The following is a 25980-nucleotide window of genomic DNA, read 5'->3' as shown; positions in this document are numbered from 1 at the left end:
GGAGCTACTGAAGTCCATCAACGACACTGTGATCTAGGAGGGGTAAGGATCAACAAACAGAGCCTGTTCTTGGTGGCTTACCGTAGTGCATGTTTACTTCAGGTGTTGTCATAGTTCTGGATATATTTTGTAATTGAACATTACCTCTATTTATGAGACTTGTTTGGCTGAATATCTGTGTATATTCTCTCCATATCTAAAGTGCTCTCTCTATATGCACATGCAGTGAGTCAAAATTAAATCTTTTGTTGAGAGAGCTCAAGACCTTTCTTTATTCTGCTACGTTAGGGTTGGCTATAGCAAGCATTCATCTTCTCTAACAGCATTATGCTATTCTTTCAAAGAACCAAACAGACTTATCATTGAAAAAGAAAGCATGACATCCACCCCCCATAATTCATGTCCACAACTCCCCCCCAAAAAAAAAAAACTAAATTGCCCCCAAAATGTTATAACCATTTTCTGTTGAATAGGGGAATCCACTACTTTTGTACTGAGCTTTTGCTATTGATCATGAAGGTAGCATTGTGGTTGATAGTGTGGGGAAGACAAGGTGAATTTTAGAGTAGCTTTTGACATATTATAATAAAAATTGTAAGACTCATGAGCCTCCAAATGATGTGGGAGCATGCTCATAGCTTCAAGCTCCAACTTACACAAGTCCAATTGTCATACAATTTACTTGTTTCTGAGTTTGGTAATGATTACCCACTCACTGAAAAATGAGACATAGAACGAGAAAAGTGGCCATATTACTTTCTGTAAATTGATTATTCATTATAGTTCCAATGTCATTATTGCAAAAAATAGGCCTATATTCTGTACACCAGATATTTACACTTCAGCAAGAGTGACAATATGCAAGGCAGCTTATACACAGTTGAAGAAGACAAGTTTTCTAAGACAAAAAATGGTATGGTTCTTATGACAGATAGTTCTTTAGCCCTATTACAGGTGACCACCGAATATAATTACACAATGGCATGTTTATCTGGACATGTGTCCTCCTGCTTAACCGTAACATGGTCATTGACTGATAACTGATGCTGAAGTAAAGGATGTGTCCCAAACCTCAATATCAAATACCGAAATACTGGAAGAAACATGACATAAAAGATGGCTACCAGACCAGGAGCCAAGATAGACCAGCCTATGATCTGTATTAAAGGCAGATGTGAGAGAGGTAAAGATGAGTCTACTCATAGAGCACACAGCTGCATCTAAATATGTGCTAACTTAAATAAATCTTGTGTAATGACAAGCTTATTCAGGAAACTTACCGCATGCAGGAGTCCAAACATCACAGCTTGAGGCTTCTGCCTTGTTAGGGCTTCCCATAATCCACCAGAAGGCAGTGTGAAACGCTGCCCACCAGTCACCAACTCCCCAACACGCAAAAAGGGCACAACAAGCCTATTTGTAAAAGCAAGACATAAAATCGACTGCATTTCAATAAAGGCAAATAACAGTGAAAGGTAAAAGAAAAGGCAGACCACCGTGAAACATACCCTAGCTCAAAAGGTGATACCACGAAATTGGCCAGCATAAGGGTAGGCATATGGCAGTTTGAGCCCAAAACTACAGCAGTTAATGCACATAATAAGAGAGGTACTCCTGAAAACAAAAAGGACTTGTCAATCGTACCACACTTTTGATGCATATCAGCATAAATATTTAGTGCAGCTATTTTGGTGCACTGTATTTTAAAGACAACTATGACATGTATTACTCCAACAAACCCCTTCCAATAGGTGTGTATGCACATGAAAATGTCCACAAACAAAAATATATACTACCTGCCTTAAGGCGAAAGCCTGAAATTGCAAAGAACAATATAAAACAAGAGGGAATGTCTTTCTAATGGGATCATGGGAAATAAAGATGGTTTTGAGTTATGGTCATAGTTACCAAGGAATGGGAAAATGATATGGGAAAGGGGAACATTGACCCAGAACTGCAATGCCATGTCTTAATGTCATGACAAGAGAAATCACTAATCTGTGATTAGTAGACATTAAAACATTATTATATATTATACGCCAATGGTGTAACATGTATATGTATTTATGATGGACACCGACCGATTTGTTATGGCGGTGGATCATCTCAGTAGATAAAACTAGTCGAGCTGGAGCCACTGCTTCAGACGGCATCGAATTTGGACATGTGACACTCATTTAATTAATAAGAATATGCACACACGTGTCTAGGTCCTAGGGGCAATAGGAAGGGAAGGGTGCATTAAGGTGCATTGAATGGTAGATGCATGGGTCATAGGCTAAGGGTATCACCCTTTCATGGGAAGATGGAACTTGAGTGATCTCAAGGGACATTAATGAAAGGGTATCACCCTTTCATTGTAAATCTCACATAGCATTCTTTATTCACCTTGCATTCATCCGCCATCTCTCACACACACCTTGCATGTAGGTCGAATACTCTCACGAGGGTGCTCTTCCCCATTGGAAGGCCAATCGACATTCAAATTCTGCATGCATTGCACACATTTGCATTCTTGAGAAGGCTGGTTCTTCACATCTTATGACGTGGAAATTCACGGATTTGTGGAGTGGAGAATGTGGTGGAAAGAGAGGAGTGGATGAAAAGGAGCTTGGAGAGGCTTGGGAGGGGGGGGAGAGAGAGAGAGAGAGAGAGAGAGAGGCAGGGTGAGGTAATGGAATGTGAAGGGAAGTGCAAAGGTAACCACCCAGGAGAGACCATAATGCCATTTCAAGGCATTCAAGGAATGCCTAGAATGGTGTTCCCCCACGTTACCCCATTCAGTCTGCCAAATTGCCGTTTCCCCCATGTTCCGTTTCCATAGGGTGGCAGGCCTGAGCATCTGGAATAAGTTCCCCGGTTTCAGGAAGGGGAAGCGGTCTCCCCTGGTAGCTATAATTATGGGTGCTAGCCCAATTTTATGTCTGGTGATAGTTTCCCCCCACCCATGCATGCGCCCTCCCTGACAACCCTCCCATATTTTTCCCCGGTATGAGCGCAGCTAAAATTCTCTTAGAAAAGCTCCCCAATATATATACTTGGCTCTAGGTTGATAGTGTACTTACTGCTAGACTCCTATGAAATGCTGAGAGTAAACCAGACTCAGATAACAATTTTATTCTGACTAAAATTGGTTGTAACCATTAAGATAAAAGGTACCCTAGACATTTGATTAATAAACTAACGTCTTTTAAGAGTGACTAATTGATGTCACTGAGGTATGAAAACGTTGTAAAGATGATGCTTACAGTCATTTTCCAGGAAGAGACCAGAATACAGGTGGAAGTAAAAAGCCGGGTAATCTGCAACCTCAAGCTGGCACATAGATTTTCATAAAGATCAAGTGTCAAGAAAATAACACCCTTCCATATATCTTTTAGATGCATTTTTATTTCTTGACCTCTTGGTTATCAATGCGGGCACCAGATGAGCCCTCTAAGATTTTCCTTGCAAATCAAAACTTTCTTCAGTTTGATATATTGTCAAATAATCCCACCCATCGGCCCCATCTTCTGTTATACTTGTCATGTTTTCTGCCACTTGAGTTTTCAAGCAGAATCATTTCCTGAAGCTGCATCTGGGTACAACTTTGGAAACTTCAACCATTGCTGCCCTTGATTCAGGCACGAAGAAGAAAAAAGGTGTCATGTCCAAAGCAAGGGAATGGCAGGGGGATCTGCCTAATGATTTGATTCAGCCCACATCAAAATACCTTCTCAACTCCAGGACTATCTGAACTTACCCTAGAATGTGGAGAAACGATCACCTGAAAAGCGTATGTCTGGCATCAAGAAAACAATAGTGGAGTGAATTTGTTCTTGAGTCCGCCTCCATCCCAACTCCTGCTCCATATATCTCCCCTCCACTTTTTCCCCATATAGTTTGTCCATAGTATGTCCAATTATTATGGTCCAACAGTCAGGAGGGATCCTTGTAATCCCCACTCCTGTATTAGTTACATAGCATTGACTGCCAAGCACCAGGCATAGGGGAACATTAGCCATGAAGGTGCACCCTACATATTTTCCATGCATGAAATATTCTTCTATCTCCCTGCTGTCCCCTCATCCACCCTCCCATATTGCAATTTCAAGATTGCCTCCTCGACCACATCGTGAGTGAAAACTATTGTATCTTAAGAGCACTAGTCGAGCTGCAAATTTGACTTTTGGATATTTACAAGGAAGCTTTTCAGTTGAGGTCAACTGAATAGAAGCCGAGGGGATGTCACCAAGCTATAAATACTCCAAATTCAAAGTTCTAGTTGACCATTTATTGATCATAATCAATGAGATTTAATTATGTTCAAAAAGTTATATTTATTTGGTCAAAGTATTGACTGCAGTTGACTTCGGTCAACAACACTTGGCTTCAGCCAAAGCAAGCTGACTTTGGTCAACCTAGCTCATTACCGACTTCGGTCGGAGAGTTCTAGCATTCATTAAGGCGCCTTGACCCCTGGTCAAAGTCCTAGAAAGGGTTGGCTTCAGTCAACCACAGCATTCATTAAGGCACCTTGAGTATTGACTGCAGTTGACTTCGGTCAACAACACTTGGCTTCGGCCAAAGCAAGCTGACTTTGGTCAACCTAGCTCATTACCGACTTCGGTCGGAGAGTTCTAGCATTCATTAAGGCGCCTTGACCCCTGGTCAAAGTCCTAGAAAGGGTTGGCTTCAGTCAACCACAGCATTCATTAAGGCACCTTGACCCCTGGTCAAAGTCCTTAATTACGGCTAGAAAGGGTTGGCTTCAGTCAACCACAGCGTGAGTTTATTTTATGTGCACATGTTTGCTTAGTGGGGACTCCCACAGAGACTAGGATTAGCCTAGAATTTATTTGCATGCAAAAGAGCTAATGATTAGTGGGCGCCATGGTTATGTGCGCTTTAATTAATTGTTACAGATGCTAAGAGGGGTTGACGCCCAAGCAACACGAGCCGAGCAAGCATTCAGTTGCTAAGAAGACTCTAAAGTTTTGCCCCCTTGAGGCATGTAACTAGGACCTAGTTAGGAACTAGTTAGAAAGTCGACAAGTGGCTATTGCCAAAAGAATGAGCCTGAGAGCTCTTGTATATTTTTCACGTTTTGAAATTTGTAACAGCAGCTGTACGCTGAACTCATGTACTCAGAATTCCCTCAAGAAATAAAGACCTTCGAGAGGGGTCCAGCCCGACGTTTGTCCTGGGCCGTGCAGAGTGAGAAAAAGAGAGAGAGAGAGATTGTTTGCAGAGAGAAAAAGAGCTGAGAGTAAAGCAATAGCGCAGCAGAAATTCAGCAGAGTTGCAACATGTTATGCAACAAAGGGAGCCCAACGTTCTCCATCTATCGGTCAGCACCACGCATCAGCCCTTCCGCTCACCAGCCATCTCCATAGTGCCATCTTTCTACGAGTGTTGCAGCTACGGCAGACTCTATCTGCAGAAACTCCATAAGCCATCGAGACACACCAGCTAGTTACTCCAAACCAACCTACCAAACTCCGATCTGCCGCTAACGAACGAGGGCCCAAAGCAGACGAACTAGTCCTTCCCGAATCGGACGAACTATACAAACAGCCCTAAGGTTGCTTGCAATCCCCGCCATGGCTCTGTGCCCCTCCATCGGGACCCGCGCGATCTGTGCCATGGGAGTTGAACCGTGACGAACGTCACTCGCCCTGATTCGCCGCCACTCCCGCGCCCGTACGCCCACACTACCGTTGATATCCGCTTGTGCCATGGATTTCAGCGCCGACGCCGACATGCAATGCCTCCCCTAGAACTTAGATTAGGTTAAATTTAACTCGGGTTAATTTAGTTGGATTGGGTTAGGTCAATGGGTTAGGATTAGTTAGGTTGGGGTTAGGTTAGGTCAAACAATTCGGTGTTAGGCTCAATCATGGTTAGGTTAAGCTAACTAAACGTCTAGCAATCCTAAGGGTCTTAGGTTAGGGCTGTCCTAATTGTCTTAAGTGACTTAGGACCCTCAAAAAAACCCTTTTTAAAAGAAAGAAAAGATCCAGCCTCTTTTCAAGGCCTTCCACAGCCCCGTTTGGGCTCATTACGTCTCCATTTCGAAGTCTCTTCATCGAGCTTCCACTCAATCTTCAACTTCGACATTTCCTGTGTCATTGTACACCGCATCGAGTGCTATTACAACAGCATTTACTTCTGTCTACCTCACTGAGGTCTTCTTGCAGGACATTTGGTGCATTCCAATTCCCCTCTTCCGTGGCAGTCACCATGGCACCAAGCATGCCGCTCGTATAGAGGGATCTCTACATGACAGTGATGACACCGCTCAGCATGAGCATGTGCCTACCATAAAGGGTGCACCGACTGGTGGTGCAGAAGTTTCTATCACTCAGCGCCTCTCTCCTGCATCTCGAGATGCACAGACACAGTTTCTGGAAGCATTATCCTTCAAGCTCCATGATACATTTCTGCAGTTGGGGCAGCAGATTGGTGCACAAATCTCTCAGTGGATTGGCTAACAGCTCGCCGCATTATCTGACAAGGGGAAGCAGCCTATGCCTTAGCATGGGAATCAATTTGAGAGCTAGGATATGGCAGATGCCCGACGCGCACAGGATTTCAGCCTTTTAGTCAGCCTCAGTTTGAGCAGCTTGCTCCACGGTATGGGGATTATAGAGGCATTGAGGATGCATTCTCTGTAGCACCGACCATATTATTGGATTGAGGCCATCCTACAGTTTACAGCTCTTTGCACCTCTGCAGATGGAGCAATCTATTTTGGGCCGACCTACTGGTGTGCATTCGATGAGTGCTTCTACGAGCACAGTTAGCCCTTTTACCACCCATAGTTGTGGCCCGCTTTGCATGGATGGTACACGAGTTCGCATCTTCAAAAAGTTCATCTGCCAACACTTAAGGCACTGTCCAAGTAGCCCTGAGATCTCAATCCTCTAACGAATCTCTCTCTCCTATAGGGCATCAAGGTAAATCCCCTCTAGGAGGTACTTTGGACTCTTGACCACTAGTTTGAGTCTACAAACCCATCGTCCACTACAACGGAAGCTGTTGTGTCCAGTGGTGGAGAATCCAGCACTGTGCTAAAAGCACAACCAATGGACAGAAGGATGGCCCTCTATTGCCACAGAGCCCTGAGAAGTGGAGTCATTGAAAAGCAAGGTACATGATGTGTTGTGTCCATGTCCTCTACGATGAGGCCATGGTACCAAGGAAAGAGAGACACCACGTTCGGGCCGAGGAAAATTGGGGTCTGCTCTAAAAAGGGTTAGGGTAGTGTCTGATGAGTGCAACTAGAGGAGAAAGTCTCCTCTCTCATAGGTGGTGGCATCCTGAAGGTGGTCACCTTCTAGTGCTAAGCTTGCCTTGATTCAATCATGCACCGTGCCCCTCGTAGGCATGAGACCCACAATCTTGCCTATCACTGCTTTGTAGTGTAGTGATTGAACTGCTTGTTTCACTTTTTGCTCGTCTTCAAGAGAGAGAAGGAACTTAAAGGCATGCGGATTCAAGGGTGTTGCCATATGGGCCTCTCTAGCCAAACCAAGAATCACTATCGAGAACAACTTCACCAAGGCAACGCAAAAACCATCGCTGCCAAAAGGAGACGGGGAGGCAAAGTAAAGGGAAAAGAAAAGGGCAGCCATCAGCTTAGGCTAGAAAATTGTTCCAAGCCAAAAGCAAGGGCTCCCAAAAGGGAAAAAAATACCACACCCAGATGAGAGTAGAGAGCTACAAAGGGCCTTTGAAAACTTTAAGCCAAGGTACCAAGATTGGGGGCTACCAGGCTCAAGTGAAAGATTGGCCTGTGCTCTGAATGCACATGGGATACGTGAGCAGTCTTGAGCATCAGGCCCTTGAAGACAATCAACATGCGGGGATTCCTTTTGGGTTCACTTGGAAATGCACAGCAGTGGGAGAGGTCAATCCTCCTCTCAGCCTTTTGGCATGCTTGCAGTGAGATGCATTTGACGGGTATACACGGCCAGGAATTCATCTCCCATTCCACTACCGATGAGTAATTATAGTCATACACAGCCCATGCATCAGAGTTTTGGCCCTACCTCTCAGAGTGTTGATTACGGACAGCAGCCCAGGATCAATGATATGCTGTCCCTGAGGCATTGCGCTCTTATTGTGCTTTACCTATGTCCATCCACGAGGAGATGCCATTCCAGCATTACGTGAACCTTAATTTGACGATGCCCGTTCATTTGGGAGTGGCAAACGCAGGAACTATGCAGCAAAAGATGTCAACAATAAGCTCACTGTGAAGGGTGGCACGCACACTCTAAATGAGTTGGAAGAGTGGCTCACGAAGTTGGAAGATTACTTCCTCTTCTACCCCAAGTCTGCCTGTTCATTTGGGAGTGGCAAGAGCAGGAACTATGCAGCAAAAGATGTCAAGGATAAGCTCACTGTGAAGGGTGGCACGCACACTCTAAATGAGTTGGAAGAGTGGCTCACGAAGTTGGAAGATTACTTCCGCTTCTACCCCAAGTCTGATGAGGATCGCATCATTTTTGCTGGCATAGATATGTAGGATTATGCTCACACATGGTGGCGGTATATGAGGGATTCACCTCAAAAGGTTACATGGAACTCATGGCCACTAGACAATTGGACTTGCTCTTTGTAGTATTGCAGTGGAGGGGGGATTGGTCTACTCTTTGCGTGTTGGGTCTCACACTCTTTGCTCTAAAGGGGGATGTTGGAGATATCATAGCCAAAGAGTGTGTTGGTGTGATGCGTTAGTGTGTAGTACTAGGTAGTTTATGTGGGTGAGTCATGTGTGAGTGCCACGTGTCATTATGGGACTCATCCCATATGCACTAGGGGCTAGTGTGTGACTGAGTAGCCTATATAAGGCTTGTACTTCTCATGATTATGAATAAGTTAGCCTTTCATTATGTCTTCATTTATGTATCATTTCCTCACACCCTAGCCTCTCCCTCTCTCCACCATGTTTCTAACAATTTTGTAGGTAAATATTCATTATCTTGTCTTGAAAATTGGAGCATTCTATCTTGAGCCCAAGAGCTACCTCTGTGCAAAATGTCATCGTGGGAAGTGCTCTAGATTCTGTTCTGCCACATCTCAGCCTCTGATCAGCCCTAAATACCAATGTGTTCAGAATTGAATGATTTTGATATTAGTGTGTTCAGTATGATCTCCTGATCATTAGCCCTCAACAATCTCAGAGAAATTCACAGTTTCAAGCCAGAAATTGACAGGAAAGCAGTACGCTGCCAGAGGCCTTTGTCTGCTGCGATCTGCTCAAATATAGCTTTTGATGGCATGTACTAAGTCGCCTCAGCTGGGAGAACATGTGTACCAGGTTTAGGAGTGATTGGATTTCATTTGCCCTATCATTTGCCTTGGAATCCGTTCCAGCAGGTACAATTTAGGGTTTTCTATGCCAAAAGACCCTAGAAGATTGGGGCTTTTCAGATCTCTGTGTTATATTACTCTATTCTATTCTGTCTATGCCTAAATTGCAGCAATCAGTGGCAATGGAGCCCTCAAAATCTCGGAATTAGGGCAAACTGTTGTGCATTTGCCATGTGGCAGTCAATTTTTCTACTTTGGCGAGTGATTATCTCCTATACAGTACCATGGTAGAATATTCCCTGTTCAAATAGTGCATCTGAGCCCAAACAGTGCATATAATTAATTTCTTTGCACACGGTCATAAACAGGGACTAAACAGCTCAGTGTGTTTCTGTTCAAAGTCAGGCCCAGACAGAGATTTTACTCTCCAAACACTCTCAGACTGTGTTTTTGAGTGCCAATTGACTTGGATCATCTAGATTCTATGGCCCCAAGGAGGTCTGGTTCTAACTCCAGGAAGGGCAAGGCTACAAGGGACTTCAGACCTGAGGCTGAGTATGAAGAAGCCCAACAAATGGGACAAGTTGAAGCAATGGCACCTATGGAGGATGCTCAGACCAGTGACCAGGAGCAAGATCCATCTTCAAGATCCCCTAACCATTCACCTACCAAGTCCCCTCACCACAGGGACAAGTTGGATTTTGAAGGTCTTATGGCAGTCATGTTGGAGCAGCATGGACAAATGATGGACAAACAGAGCAAACTGAGGCAGCAGCTTGTTGCCCAACAGCAAAAGTTCTTTGGCCAGCTAGGGCAACTCACCTCAGTGCTGGAACAAAGGGTTGAAGGGGTGTAAAGAGACTCCAAGGTCAAGTTTGACAATGCTTTCACTCAGTTGAGGACCATGAGAAGTGATGTGAATCGAGGAGTAGGTTTGAGCCAAAGGGCAAGGAGATTGCCAGGGATGATCCCCCTAAGAAGCCTATGGAACAGGGACAGGCTGGAATTAGCCCAAGTAGGAGTGAATTCATGGCCGATGCTAGAAAGTCACACCCACAACAATCTCCAAAATCTGTACCCAGTCCATCCCGTGGGACAGGTCTTGATGATGTGCCCAACTCATCCAAAGTATATCAAGCCTCCCTGAAGAGAGGTGAATACTTGATTCATGAACTGTTGGCCTACAACCAATTAGACCCTGAGGTGAGAGAAGCCATGACCTTTACTCAATTTTTGAAGGCTACACAAGGTGATGTTCAAAAGGACACTTGACAAGGGTCTGGATTAGGCAAGGACTACAAGGACAAGATTGTGCTGCAGAAGTTCAAAGGAGAGTCCAACTCCCCCAATGAGCTGCAAGAATGGATAAGCTGGAAGACTACTTTTAAAATAGCCCAAGAAGTGAGGTTGCCAAAATTCAGTTTGTTGTACTACATTTGGAGGATTATGCCCACACATGGTGGAGGCATTATCTTTAGGAGGTGGACAGTGGACTTAGACCAGCTATGGCCACATGGGAAGAATTCAAACATGAAATGGTGAGTACATTCCTCTCCCCTCTAATTGTTGATCAGTTTGTGTGTCAGTGGCATGACCTAGTCCAAACTGGTTCAGTTAGACACTACATCAAACAGTTTTGGAAGCTTTCCTTGTTTGTGAAGGGGGTAGATGAGAAGCAAAGGATGATCAGATTTATACATGGGTTGCAGTCATCACTTGCCTCAGATGTTTTGGCATCTAGACCCAAGTCTTGGATGAGGCAACGCACCTTGCTGAGCTATATGAACCCAAGTACAACCCTAGGGAGAAGTCTATTGGAATTGGGACCTTCCAAAAGCCATCTACTATGAATTATAGTGGGAGGAAGACTATGGCTGAGTAGAAATTTCATTTGGGTACTAAGGCCTCTCCACCAATTTATCGGACCTCATGTAACTACTACTACAATTAAGGTTTCAAAGGCTAATACCTTGGGCAAGGAACCTAAATCTGCAGATAGACTTCCAGAAAACGATAAGGAGAGGAAGGAGGCTCATAAGCAATTCTCCTACTCTCGGGCAGGAGGTTCAAAGGGATGATGAAGTATCGGATGAGAATCATGTCTTCAATCTGGGTAGGCATTTCCATGGCAGCTGGGAGCCTTAAATGGCTCTAGATTCTGGAATTTGATGCCTAATTCCTCACAGCACATACACAGCTCCTCTGCAATAGCATGTCATCCTAATTCCTACCATCTTGAGGCCTCTTTTGATTGCTGTGAGCCTTGCAGGGATGCTAATGGCAATGGAACTGTGAGTGATGAGGAAGTTTTGCGGGACACCTAGCCAGAGTTGTATTCCATATCCACCCATGCATTGAAGGGATGAGCAGCCCTACAATCTTCAGGATTAAGGGCCAGGTATAGAGCAGAGATGTCTTGGATAGTGGAAGCTCTCATAGCTTCATAATCTCCCATTCCTTGAGGCTGCCAGTGGATGACTTACCTCACAGCCTAAAGATAGAACTGGCCAGTGGCACCTTTACCACAAGTAAAACGATCTGTCCTAATGTTACTATTAAGCTCTCTTCATAATACTCATGTACCATTGATCTCTTTGCTTTGGATTTGGGGCCTATAGACATAATACTTGGCTGTGATTGGCTCAGGACCCTAGGAAGGTTTACACAATGAATATGACTATGACCTTCCTAGAAATGGGCGAGGAGGTTCGTCTACCTGGAATTCCATCTCAGAAATTACAGATGATATTAGCCAAGCAACTCAAAAAGGAAGTTGGTATATTTGCCCTGAAGCTTGAGGAAGAGAACACTCACAAACCTGGTAAGATGTTCAAGGTGGAGGATGAAGACATGCTGGAATTGTTGATGCAATATCAGAGCATATTCAGAGACCTTCCACCAGGTCTTCCCCCAAAAAGAGATGTGGACCATGCTATGCATTAGGGATCTAGATGTTATGCTCTAGCCGGGATAGCATGACCTCGGATAGATCGGTGGGCATTTTCTCTTAGATGACCAACTTTTGTAATAGTTAATGTGCGTAATTGAAATGGTCAAGAGAAGTAACTGCCAAGGTCCTAGGTGAGGGCGGAATGGCATTGACTAGATAGTTCTGAGTGCTAAGGCCTAGGTGCACCTAAATGTGCAATAATGCCAAGGGGCAAGTGGTTATTAATGTGCCCCAAGAGAGGGGTAAAAAAAAGGTGCACCAAGTGGAGAGGCTATAATGATGACATTTGGCAAGGAGAACTATCTAGGGAATTGAGGGTCTCATGGATAAGTATCAAGGAAAATAACGAAGGAATATATGTATCTGACGATTTACTATCCTTGAGAATTTGGCTGGGTGGAAAAATCGACTGCCATCGCCCGTGAGTTGTATCCACGTATGGAATAGAGCTTCGTACATTAGAGATAGAGTTTTTGATAATTGGTATCAGAGCTCAGGATCAGGCCCTTTCTTAAGGGGCTGACAATCCAGGACAAAGCCTAGTCTTGGAAGGTGTGCGTTGTTTTCAATTGTCCGGGAAGTGCTACGCAAGATGATCACTAGGTTGACGGGCAAGACGGAGAATCCTGCGACCAGCGACGAGCTCCGTGAAGGTCACAAAGCGTGGTCATGAGGCGTTTGCAGGCGACGAAAGCCGTGCCCTTTCTGAGAACAGGCTCTGATATTGGGAGGTCACAGAAGAACTAAAGAGCCGTCGCAAATTCCAGACTTGACATGGCATCAAAGATGGACAGAACTGATCGGCGCTAGGTGAGGCTACGTAGAGATCGACGGAAAGCTGACGTGCTGAATGGGAAAATGGCCACCATGGCCTACGAAGCCTGTGCGTGAAGGGACTAGGTGGACGGACAGCAGGCGGCGAAGATATCTCGCGACTGGTCGAGGGGGATAAGCCGTCCAAGAGAGGGGTAAAAGAAAGCAGGCTCGGAGCAACAGCCGGCACCCCTGCATGTGCAAATAAAGGGCGACTCTGGAGATGCAGGTCTATTGCTGAGCCATCGTTTCGGGCTTGGACCTCCACCAACTGGGCTGCCCAGTTTCTCTCGTGAGGCAACGCCAGCCTTGGCTCCGCAACGTCTGATTACTTCATCGTGAGCTTTGTGCTGCAGTAACCGCTATTGAAGAGATCAACCACTGAGCAGAATTGCGACGTGCATAATTCAAAGTGATGCCAGCACCTGTGTGACTTTGCTGAGAGCATAGGAGAGAGAAAAGCTTAGGCTGGGCCTAACCTTTGGTATCACGTAAGACAGCGCAGAGGTCACGTGATCCGTCGAATCGTTTGAAGAGGAGAAATCAGGGAGCCCTTTCTTTCCATGTAGTTTTTTCTGTTTTTCATATGTCCTGTTTATTTCTGCACCGTCGAAAAGAAAAGAAAAAAACCCAGGAAAGCAGAACAGAAGTGAAGGGTGTATATATTGGTTATTTGGGTTTTAGATAAGACTGAAAAAAAATAAATAAAATCCCATCTTCCATTGTGAAAATATGGAGGCAGAAGGGCAGAATTCAAGGGTGAATCCTAGTGAGTCTAGAGTGCAGTCTACACAACAGATGTCACATCATGCAGCACCTACATTGATTGGTAGGATTTCGATATTAGAGGATGCTTTACAGCAGATTATGAACCAGCAGCTTCAAGTGAATGCTGGTCAAAATGAGATCAGGGAGATGGTGCAAGCCTTGTCGGCTAGACCGTCTAGAACTGATAAGGGCAAAGCTCCAGCAGAGCCAGAGCCCAGTATACATTCCTTAGAGCGCGCAAGGGTCAAAGTGCCCAATATCGCTAATTATAGACCGGAGAAGTACGCTGGTCGGATGACCGAGCGCAGCTCTGATGTGATCGAGGTTTGGTTACACAAGTGGGAAGAAGCCTTCGCCATTTGTGAGATTAGATCCCATCTAAAGAAAATCCGCGAGGCCACACACCTGTTTATTGAGGCAGCGGACAGATGGTGGATAAAGCAACAGAAGGATCAAGTTGCTCCAACCACCTGGGAAGGGTTTAAAGCTGAATTCAAGAAACACTTTCTCCCACCTGATGAAGAATCCCGAGCTTGGGATGCTTATAGAAATCTTCGTCAGAGGAGCTTGTCAGTGGCAGAGTACACTGACAAATTCAGGGAATGTGTCATGAAAATAACAGACCCTCTCCCTATGTCGGTTCAGTTAAAGGACTATATCTATGGACTGAACGACAAGATCAAAATGGAAGTTCGGGCTAAATATGTGACTACACTAGATGAATCTATAGCAGTAGCCCTGAACTATGAGGATGCCAGAGGCAGATCTGGTGGATTTGTGCAGGCAGGGACTCAATATGAGCACCCGAGAAAAGGGGGATTTCAGAGGAAATGGATTTCAAAGACAAGTGTCTAGCAGCCAAGTGGCCAAACCAAGCAGGTGAAGCCGGTTGAGGGACCAGTAAAAACAAGTACCACCGTTGGGATGAAAAGGAAAATAACTCCAATGGCAGCCCGGGCTTGGTCAAAGTCCTCGTTGACCCCTGAACAAAAAGAGAAAGCTAGAAAAGAAGGATTGTGCTTCGGCTGCCTTCAGCGACATCAGTGGAAGGATTGTCCACTGAATAAAGACCGTCGCACGGCTAATATGATAATATCTGAATGCGATGTAGAAATGCAGGAGAGTCCCAATGCGGAACATATGCAGATGCAACTGGCGGGACCTTCTCAGAGGTTAGTACCTTGTTTGTTATGTGTGTCTGTTGCTAAGTTAGTGACGAGTGCACCTGATAACATCCTATCTAAGCCCGCAGCAACGGGGTATACGGCCTTTAATGATACGGGGTTAATTAAAATGAAAGGGCAAGTGGCCAGTCATGATGTCATTGTGTTGTTTGACTCGGCGTCAACTCACAATGTGATTAACTCCAAGCTCGTGAAGAGGCTGAAATTAAAGACAAGTCCATCTGACTATGCGTATACAGTCAGGATGGCCGATGGAAGTTCAACTGAAGTATGGGACCAAAGGGTTACCCAGTTGGAGCTTCGGATTCAGGACTATGCTGAGAAGCTTGATTTTGAAATGACCAAGCTTGCTCATGCAGATATAGCCCTGGGTATGGCATGGCATTCTAAGAAGAATCCAGCCATTGATTGGAAAAAGCACGTATATCAGTTCAAGATGAATGATGTGCTTTATGTATTGCGAGGTGAAAAAGATATACCTCAGGGACCGTTGGTTTCCGTGATGGAAATCAAAAAGGCGCAAGTAGAGTTTTTATTCCTTTGCACAGCATCGGTAGAGCCGGTGGATGAGTCTTCGGCTAGCACTGATGTTACGCAAAGTGGTGAGATGGCCAAGCTGGCTAATCTTATAACAGAGGAGTTCTCTGAATGTTTTAGGGATGAACTACCTTATGGGTTACCTCCAGAGCGGAAAGTTCAACATAAGATTGAACTGATCCTGGGGGCAGAACCTGTAAATAGACCTCCCTATAGAATGAGTTTTGCTGAAGAGGCGGAGGTGCGTAGACAACTGGAAAAATACCTCAAGTTGGGGCAGATTCAACCAAGTTTCTCACCTTTTTCTTCGCCAGTGATATTAAAGAAGAAAAAGGATGATACGTTTCGCCTCTGTATAGATTACAGAGCATTGAATAATATCACTGTTAAGCACAGGTATCCGATGGCTCGGATTGATGATTTGCTAGATGCATTACATGGAGCCATGATTTTCAGTAAGATAGATCTTAAGTGTGGCTACCATCAAATCCGGATTAGAGCCGAGGATGTGCATAAAACCGCTTTTAGAAGCAGGTTTGGTCATTATGAGTTTTTGGTAATGCCCTTCGGACTTACCAATGCTCCAGCGACCTTCGTCATGCTTATGAACAATTTACTACGTCCGTATATCGGAAAGTTCGTAGTACATTTCATTGACGATATCCTGATATTCAATAAAAGTATTACTGAACATCGTGAACACTTAAGAGTAGTGTTCAGTATTTTGAGGAAAGCCAGTCTCTATGTAAATAAAAAGAAAACTATACTGTGTATGGTTAGGCTTGAATACTTAGGGTTCATAATTACTCCACAGGGGGTAGAAATGGATCCGAAGAAAGTGGCTGCGATACTAACTTGGCCAATCCCTCAGAGTCTGACCGCGTGTTGCGATCATTCTTGGGATTTGTCCAGTTTTATAGAAAGCATATCAAAGGATATTCCGGAATAGTATCGCCATTGACCGATCTGACCTCAGATAAAGTACCTTTTATTAGGGGACAGAATCAACAGGAAAGTTTTAATACCATAAAACAAGCTGTGGTCTCAGGACCGGTGTTAAAAATAGTTGATCCCCAGAAACCGTTGTTCCTAGAAACCGATGCAAGTGGCATTGTGGTAGGAGCAGTCCTCCTTCAAGAGGGAAGGCCAGTAGCCTTTGAAAGCAAGAAGCTTTCTCCCTCTCAAAGGAATAGGCCAACTCATGAATTGGAGTTGTATGCTGTTATCCATGCTTTGAAAACATGGAGGCATTATCTGTATGGTTCAGAGTTTTATGTGGATGTAGATCATGATACTCTAAAACATTTTTGTAAACAACCTGACTTGACGGGCCACCAAGCTAGGTGGGCAGAGCTCATGCAGGAGTTTAATTTGACGATTCGGTACCGAAGAGGAAAAGACAATAAGGTAGCTGATGCGTTGTCTCGCATTATGCACAACCTGAGTTTCACGGTATTAGAGAGTGCTCTAATGACCGAGATCAGAAAAACTCAAAAGGTGGACGAGTTTGTCCAGAGCTTATGGCCTAAGGCTCATGTGTTAAAACCCGGGGAAAGTGAAAAGGATGACCTGGCATCCAGAAAAGACCAAACTTATGCAAGATATACCATAAGGGATGGTATGCTAGTTAGAAATGGCAAGGTTGTAGTACCTGGTCAGAATGATTTCAGGCAGAGAGTCATTCGACAGTGCCATGATAGCCCGTGTGCGGGACATCCAGGTGTCGAGAAGACCTATGATCTCGTGAAGCGAGATTTCTTTTGGCCAAAGATGAAAAAGCATATTCATGAATATGTGACACGGTGTTTCTCGTGTCAGGTAAGTAAGGCCGAGCGGGTGAAGCCACCCGGACTTTTACAGCCCTTGGAGATACCACTAAGTAAGTGGGAGAGCATTTCCATGGACTTTATTGTAGGACTACCTGCAACACAAGGAGGATATAATTCTATCCTTGTGGTGGTTGATCGTCTAACCAAGATGGCTCACTTCATTCCGACTAGAGAGTCTCTTAGTGCCCCGCAAGTGGCGGATTTGTTCATTAGACATATATTTCGTCTGCATGGATTGCCTAGATCCATAGTGTCAGACAGAGATGTCAGATTTACTGGTCATTTTTGGACAGCGGTATTTGAGACACTAAGGACTGAGTTGGGAATGAGTAGTGGGGATCATCCTGAGACGGATGGTCAGACGGAGAGAGTCAACCAGACTTTAGAGGACATGCTGAGGGCATATGTGTCATTGAGGCAACATACATGGGACAAGTGGTTGCCATTGTTGGAGTTTGCCTACAATGATAGGAAACATTCCTCTACCGGGTTCAGTCCGTTTGAACTGAACTATGGTTATAGACCAGCCAATCCAACTATAGTTGGAGTACCTCAGAAAGTGCCTAGTGCCGCGAACTTTGTAGTTCAGATGCGGGAGATGCTAGCACTTGCGAGAGCTAATATCCGCCAGGCTATGGATAGGGCCAAGGTATATGCGGATGAAAATCGGTCTATAAGAGTATTTAAAGAAGGAGAAAAAGTTTTTCTCAGAGTTCCTTCGCACTCGAAGTCGTTGACTTCAGTAGAGTGTGCTAAGTTATCACCTCGATACTGTGGACCGTGGTTAATTCTAAAGAGGATAGGCAGTGTAGCCTATAAATTAGAATTGCCACAGGGGTGTAAGGTGCACCCGGTTTTTCATGTTTCACGCTTAAAGAAATTTTTGCATACAGGTGACTCACTAATCGAAGGTGTGGTTTTGTTTCAGGAGACAGAGGATATTGCAAGGCGCCAGCCAACAAGAATCCTGGACCGAGGAACAATGCAAATACGAAATCGGAAGATACCCACGGTGTTGGTTGCATGGCATGGTCAGCCTCTATCGGAAGCTACCTGGGAATCCGTATACCAGTTACGGAGAGCGTTCCCAGATTTCATCATCGAGGACGTTGATGCTTGAAGAGGGAAGAAATGTTATGCTCTAGCCGGGATAGCATGACCTCGGATAGATCGGTGGGCATTTTCTCTTGGATGACCAACTTTTGTAATAGTTAATGTGCGTAATTGAAATGGTCAAGAGAAGTAATTGCCAAGGTCCTAGGTGAGGGCGGAATGGCATTGACTAGATAGTTCTGAGTGCTAAGGCCTAGGTGCACCTAAATGTGCAATAATGCCAAGGGGCAAGTGGTTTTTAATGTGCCCCAAGAGAGGGGTAAAAAAAAGGTGCACCAAGTGGAGAGGCTATAATGATGACATTTGGCAAGGAGAACTATCTAGGGAATTGAGGGTCTCATGGATAAGTATCAAGGAAAATAACGAAGGAATATATGTATCTGACGATTTACTATCCTTGAGAATTTGGCTGGGTGGAAAAATCGACTGCCATCGCCCGTGAGTTGTATCCACGTATGGAATAGAGCTTCGTACATTAGAGATAGAGTTTTTGATACTAGACCTTTCAAGAAGGCTCCATATAGGTTGTCCAAAGTGGGAAAAAGAGGAGATGGCCAGGCAGATCCAGGAGCTTTTGGACAAGGGATTCATTACCTCTAGTCAATCACCTTTTGCATGTCCAGTTTTATTGGTCAAGAAGAAAGATAGTACTTTCAGGCTATGCATTGATTATAGGGAGTTGAAGAAAGAGTACTGTCAAAAACAGATTTCCAATCCCAAGGGTTGATGATTTGCTTGATGAACTCAAAGGGTCCAGGTACTTTTCCAAGATTGACCTTAGGTCGGGGTACCACGAAATAAGGATCAAGGAGATGAGTTTAAGAATGCCTTTAGGACTGAGAGAGGGCACTATCAATACAAGATGACGTCCTTTGGACTCACTAATGCTCCTGCAACTTTTCAATACTTGATGAATCAGATTCTTGGCCCCTATGTTTTCAAGTTTGTTTTGATGTTTTTTGATGACATACTTATATACAGCAAGAGCAAGGAGGAGCATCTCCAACACGTTGCTAAGGTAATAGTGAAACCGGCCTTCAGTTAAGTACAGGGCAGTAAACTGTAACTAACTTAGCATTCACACCATTCAGAGCCACATTGCATCATTTCCAGTCACTTCCATTAGTTAAATGCCACTGATAAAAAATTCTTGAGAACACTTTAAGGGAAGCTAGAGTAACCCTACTCAGTAATCAGACTCAAGACACCCACTGGCCCCAAATGCTTTGGCGCCCCTTTCAGTATTTATTTAATTCTTCAAAAATGGAATCTGCCTTACAACAAGGGCTCGCCCTTGTACTGTGTTTATGGCAACTCCACTGTCTGAGCCAATGCTTGGCCTCAACTTGCATCCAATTCCCAAGTACACACACGAGCTCCCAACTGCCAGGGCAAGGCTAAGCCATCTCCCCACTGTTTGTGTCCACTGCAAAGCTGTCCAGGCATTCCACAAGGCATCCAGCTTGCTTCACAGGGCTTGGCAGTGCCACAAGTCAGTGTCTAGCCTCTCAGGTCGACATTGCATCAACACAGATCTCAAACTGCACACGTGACCTCAAAGCAGGAAAAAATCCACACACTGCCCCTCTGGCATAAATCTAGGCACACGCTCTATAACTCGATGTCTGTCCACAGCCTGAAAGGCCAAAGGGGAAACTTCGACCAACAAAATGCACAACAAACTTCCCAACAATAACAAAATGGAAAGTTACAATCTCATGATAGTCACTCATAAGGTTGAAAACCATAAACTCCATCACGCATAGCAGGGACTAGCTACTATTACATCCCCACTGACGTCATCAGCACCCAGTAGTGGGTGTAGACCATAGTATAAACATATGCTCTCACATACAAATCCACACACCCACACATACTTGAGCATCCATTTATACAAAGTCTTCATACTAAGTTTATGTTGGCTATCTTGCATGCTTTCAAGAAATGGCACCACTATCTATAGGGGACTCTAGAGCAAAATTAAGGTGAAATCAAATCACACAACACTCAGATTCTTCCTCACTCAGCCAAATTTGTTATACAAGCAAAAGAGGTGGTTGCCCTCATTTCAATCCTATGATTTTGACATTGAGTACAGAAAGGGGAAGTTAAATGTGGTTGCAAATGCCTTGTCCAGGATGTGGGCTTGTAATTCGTCTGCTATCTCTACAATACACCAGAAGTGGATTCATGGTGTTCAAGAATAGTATATGCGGAATTCTAAGGTAGCTCCCATATTTTCAGATTTGCAAAAGTCTTCTAGCAAGGGTCATCCGAAATTCAAATTGCATAATGGGCTGTTCTGGTACCAGCAAGGACAGGATTTATTTAGTGCCAGACTCACGATATAAACACTTGGTTTTGCAAAAATGCACTCCTCTCCCATGGCGGGACATGCGGATGTCACTATGTCACATGCACTAGGGTCAAGCCTAGGTGGCAGTGACAACTGGCTGTCTAGCTTGCCTGAAATGGCCCAAAGGGGCCTGGTTTTATAGGCAAGGGCCACCAGCCTGGTCGGCCAAAACTGACCAGCCAATCGGTTGGGTTGGCTGGTTTCCAGCCCTATATAAGGGGCATGCAGCCCCCCCTTTCACTCACTCAGTGTTCCTCAGTTCAGGACTCAGCTCCCAGCCTCCAGCAGCCTTGGGGGTAGTGCAGCCATTTCCACAGCGTGCTCTCACAGGTCTTCCATTCTTGGGTCGAGCTTAGCTCATTCTGCACACCCAGATGATGAGACTCTTGGGTCTACCACCCACAGGGGTCATCCAGCTTCCGCAGCCTATTCTCTTGGAGATTCCACCCGAGAGGATCGATCAGTTCATGCACTTACGTTGGATGGGTCTTTTACTCATCCAATAGCTTTATCATGTCCAGTTAGTTCCTCTGGGTCTCCCAGATAACTTAGTCAGCTGGATCAGCTTTAGCAGGGGAACACATGGTTTTCACAACTATAAGGGGGGTCTTCCACCCTTGGAGATATCTCAGACCCATCAGCATTTGCCATAGATGAGCCTCTTGAGTCTTGGGTCCATCACCCGAAGGAGTAGTCTTGAGGATTCCACACAAGGGGATACCCCAAATGCAACAGATAGGTGTAATGGGTCTTCCACCCATTAGACCTCTTCATTAGCTCCAGTCAGTTCCTATAGGGCTTCTGCCCTTGCAACTCAGTCAACCACATCAGTTTTAGTCAGCATGACTCACATTTCACCTTCTCATCAGGAGTGTTCAAGACGAGGGGGCTCAGATTCCAGTCCCACTGGCCGTGATGCTCAGCAAGAGAGGGTGTCTCAGGAGTTTGCTAGACTAGTGTCAGGCCTAGCAGGAGGGAGTACCCTCATAACTGGAGTCGCAGGTATAGCTATCACCAGTACGGAGGTTCATGATTCCTCGGCAATTGGTGAGGATAGTCATGCAATTCCCTCCTCAACTCCCCTTCCTCAGCACTTCAGGGAAGCAGCAGTTGCAGTATTAGGGAAGCAGCAGTTGCAGTATTAGGGAAACAGCAGTTGCAATATCAGTCAGCAGAGAGGTTGACGAGGCTGTCCCATTATTGTGTCTTGCACTCCAGGAGGTTAGCCATACATTGTCCTCTCCATCAGATTGCGAGCCACCAGCAGTAGCAGTGACCAGTGTCGACACCGACAGTTGCCTTGGTGATGACAGCAGTTCGGTCGATTCATCAAAGGTGTGCTCAATAGCATTAGTACTTCCACAGTACCTCAGGGGAACATGCTTAGTCCTAGTATTCCATTCGAGACGAAGCTACCCAAGCCATCTCTCAGTTCTTTCGAGAGGCATACCAGTCATTCATGATAGACGAGAGGTACTCAACAGTTCTGGTAGACGAGAGGCATACCAGTCATTCATGGTAGACGAGAGGTACTCGGCAGTTCTGCACATCTCACAGTTCTTTCAAGTAGCATCCCATTCAGTTGAGTCATTAGAGAGGTGCCCAGCATGTTGGGGTAAAGGCACTATGGCCACCCAAGTACAGTTAGTACAATTAAGTACAGTTAGTACACTAAGTACGGTGTACTTAGTGTTGTAACCTTATCCTTTCATATAAAAGGTTGACTACTGCGTTTATCCTCCTATTTGGAGTTGATTCTTGCAGGATTCGTATGCATTTGTTGATCCACGGGACAGCAGAAGCTACATTGAGTACTACATTGTAGACTTGAGCACTGAATGTGCCAGTCAAATTGGGGGTTTTGCAATTGGATGCATATCAGTGCTGGGGGAAGCAATTTAAATGCCTTACAGTGGTCAGTGAAGCAGTAAATGCACTCAAAATTCTGAGAATTTTGCCTCCAGTCAAGGGGCTTTTGCCTAAATCCTACTCTAAACTGTGTTATACAATTTTAATGGTATCTTGAAGCTTGAAGTTGACAGGTTTGAACAGTCAAACAGCCATTTACTGATTCTGTACTTTTTGGTACAGTCAGGTACTATTCTGTGTCAACTGTGGGGCTGATTACAGTCATTGTACAGAAGTACAGAGTGCAAAATACACTGCTGTTTTTTCACTGTAATTGCAGGGCAGATGCTGCTTTAATATCAGAGTATTGCTGATTGTACAACAGTGCATTTAATGATGCAAACACAGTTGCTGTTCGGATACTGCAGCAAGCAGTAAACAGTTATAATTTTCTGTTTAATTGGGAGAAATATTTGCACGTGCAGTTCCTGTTGTTCCGCTGCAGGAATTAAATTTTTTGAGCACAGTTCAAGTGCCTGTGTGCACTTGGTTTTTTGCAGGGAGTCAGGCACCCAAGTGTGGGTTATATTTCTTGCTGATTGTAATGGCTTCATCCTCGGAATCTTCTCTTCTCAATATTAAAAAGTTGCAGGGTGCTGCTAACTACCCGATGTGGAAAAAGATGGTCCTGAATGTGCTAATTCTCAGGCAGTATCATGCTCCTATTATACACAAAGGTGTGAAGCCCACTGGCACATCTGATGATGCTTGGGCACTAGCTGATCTGTCAGCAAAGTCCATAATTGAATTGTCACTCCATGAGAGTGTTGTTTGGAATGTGGATGGTGAAAAAACAGCCTGGGGTGTGTGGAAAAAGCTACAGGACACATATGAGCGGCAAAGTGTAGCCACAAAGATATATTGGTTGCGCAAGTTCTTCAATCTGAAGATGAAGGAAGGGACCTCCATGGATGCACATCTCAATGAGTTTAATTCAATTGTCACTCAACTTGCAAATCAAAAGTATGTGGTGGATGAGGAAACCAAGGGTATGGCACTCTTGATCTCTCTTCCTAAAAGTTGGGAAAAGTTGGGATACATTCACCACCGCTGTAACAAATGCAAACACTTTCATAAGTTTTTCAGATATCACAGGGCTGATTTTGCAAGAAGAGCAGAAGCTGAAAGCTCAAGATGCAGTAAAGCCTAACAATGCCTTAAATGCAAGGGGGAGAAGTCAGCAAAGAGGCAAATCCCAGGAAAGGGGAAAAGGGAGGAGCAAGTCCCGCTCCAACAAAGATGTTGAGTGCTACTACTGTGGCAAAAAGGGACATACCAAAAAGCAGTGCTTTAAACTGAAAAATGATAAGAGAGACAAAGCCAAAAACACTGATGCGTCAGATGCAAAGGCAATTGTACCAGTAAGCAATGGCAAGAGCAGTGTGAAGATTGAAGAGCTTCATTCTACACACGGTTATGACAGTGAGGGAGAGGTTCTATTTCTCTCTACTTTGGATGCTCATTCTCTCCATGCAGGAGATTTTGCAGACATGCACTCTTGGATCATTGACTCAGGTGCCTCATTCCATGTTACACCTTACAGAGAATTGTTTGTAAGGTATGCAGCAGGCAGTAATGGAGTCGTTTTTCTAGGGGATAATCATGCATGCAGTATTGTCGGTGTTGGAGATGTCAGGCTTGTATTTGCTGATGGTACTCAGCTTATGCTTCACAATGTCAGGCATGTACCCGAAGTCAAGAAAAATCTGATTTCTACTGGCATGTTGGATGACGAAGGTTTTGTGACCAGCTTTGGTCATGGTTTCTGGAAGGTCACCAAAGGTGCCCTGGTTGTTGCCAGAGGCTCTAAGGTTGACACAATGTATACTCTTCATGCTAAAGTATGTAATCATGCTGATATTCATGCCACCGAGCTGCCGAATATTTCTATGTGGCATAGCCGGATGGGACATATGAGCAGGCTCGCCTTGGCCACTTACTGTCTCTTAAATTTTCTGATTTAAAGTTTTGTGAGCACTGCATATATGATAGACAGTTACAGTGTCCTCATAAAAGGAGATTAGGACATAAAGATGCTCAACTTGAGCTTGTGCATACAGACGTGTGTGAGATGCCTAGTCCTTCACTTGGAGGTGCACGGTACTTTGTCACATTTATAGATGATTCCAGAAGGAAGGTGTGGGTGTATCCTCTTCGATTGAAGAGTGATGTCTTTCCAGTGTTCCAGAAATGGCTTGCTATGGTTGAGAACCAAACAGGCAGAACACTAAAGGCTTTGCGGTCAGATAACGGTGGGGAGTATATGTCTAATGCATTCAATGCATTTTGTGATGCTAGAGGTATTAAAAGAGAACTCACTGCTCCTTACAGTCCAGCGCAAAACGGCACTGCAGAGCGTATGAATAGAACCATACAGGAAAAGTCCCGCTCTATGATGTCACATGCTGCTTTACCTCATGGATTTTGGGCTGAGGCTGTAAAAACAGCAGTACACCTCATCAATAGGTCACCAAATAAAAGACTAGATGGCAGAGTACCAGAGGAGCTTTGGACAGGAAAACCTCCTTCCTATAAGCACTTGAGGGTCTTTGGCTGCACTGCGTATGTGCATATACGCAGAGAAGATCGCAGCAAGCTTGATCCTAAGTCTCTTAAATGCATTTTTCTTGGATATGGTGACAGTGGTGAGATGGGTTACCGCCTATGGGATCCTGTGAATAAAAAGCTAATTCGCAGCAATGATGTCTTATTTGATGAGTCATGTATGTTTAAGGCAGTAGATAAGCCTTCTGATGCTACAGAGGTTGACGTTGATGACTCGGGACATCCTGTACAATTCAGGCAGGCTGCAAATCAGCCACAACAGCAGCGTAATCAGCCAATACATGATGCTGCAGCAGGTCCAAATGGACAGCCCGCAGTGGCAAAAGATGTACTACGGGACATGCCACCTTTGGAAGACCTCCCAAGCATAATTCTGCAGCCTGATTTACTGGAACAGCCACCTGTTTTAGGTGAGCAGCAAGTTGGACAGCAAGACCAATGGGTCCGAAGATCCACTCGACAAATAAAACCGCCAGACAGATTTGTTCCAGGAGCAGATTTTATTATGCTTACAGACTGTGGAGAACCTTCCTGTTACAAGGAAGCCGTGCAAATGCATGATAAAAGGCTATGGGAACTAGCCATGAAGTCTGAAATGGACAGTCTCCATAAAAATGGTACTTGGGAATTGGTGCAGTTGCCTTAGGGCATGAAAGT

At 44.7% G+C, this 25980-nt stretch overlaps 1 protein-coding gene across 1 annotated transcript in view; it reads right to left on the bottom strand.

Moving 5' to 3' along the window:
• Positions 1-608: 608 nt before the first annotated feature.
• Positions 609-25980, bottom strand: part of LOC147899027 (uncharacterized) — a 40603-nt gene continuing 15231 nt past the window's right edge. The window contains exons 3-5 of the mRNA XM_087378313.1: positions 1509-1614; positions 1281-1413; positions 609-1157 (exon numbers count right to left, since the gene is read on the bottom strand). Of these exons, the coding sequence (XP_087234439.1) occupies positions 972-1157; positions 1281-1413; positions 1509-1614 (425 nt within the window). The 3' untranslated portion in view covers positions 609-971. The remainder of the gene's footprint in view (positions 1158-1280; positions 1414-1508; positions 1615-25980) is intronic.

The sequence above is a fragment of the Dipteris shenzhenensis genome, chromosome 8, assembly GCF_047967505.1.
Source record: "Dipteris shenzhenensis isolate YYH24624 ecotype China chromosome 8, Dip_SZ_1.0, whole genome shotgun sequence".
Lineage (NCBI taxonomy): Eukaryota > Viridiplantae > Streptophyta > Polypodiopsida > Gleicheniales > Dipteridaceae > Dipteris > Dipteris shenzhenensis.
This window is presented reverse-complemented; position numbering and strand designations above follow the sequence as displayed.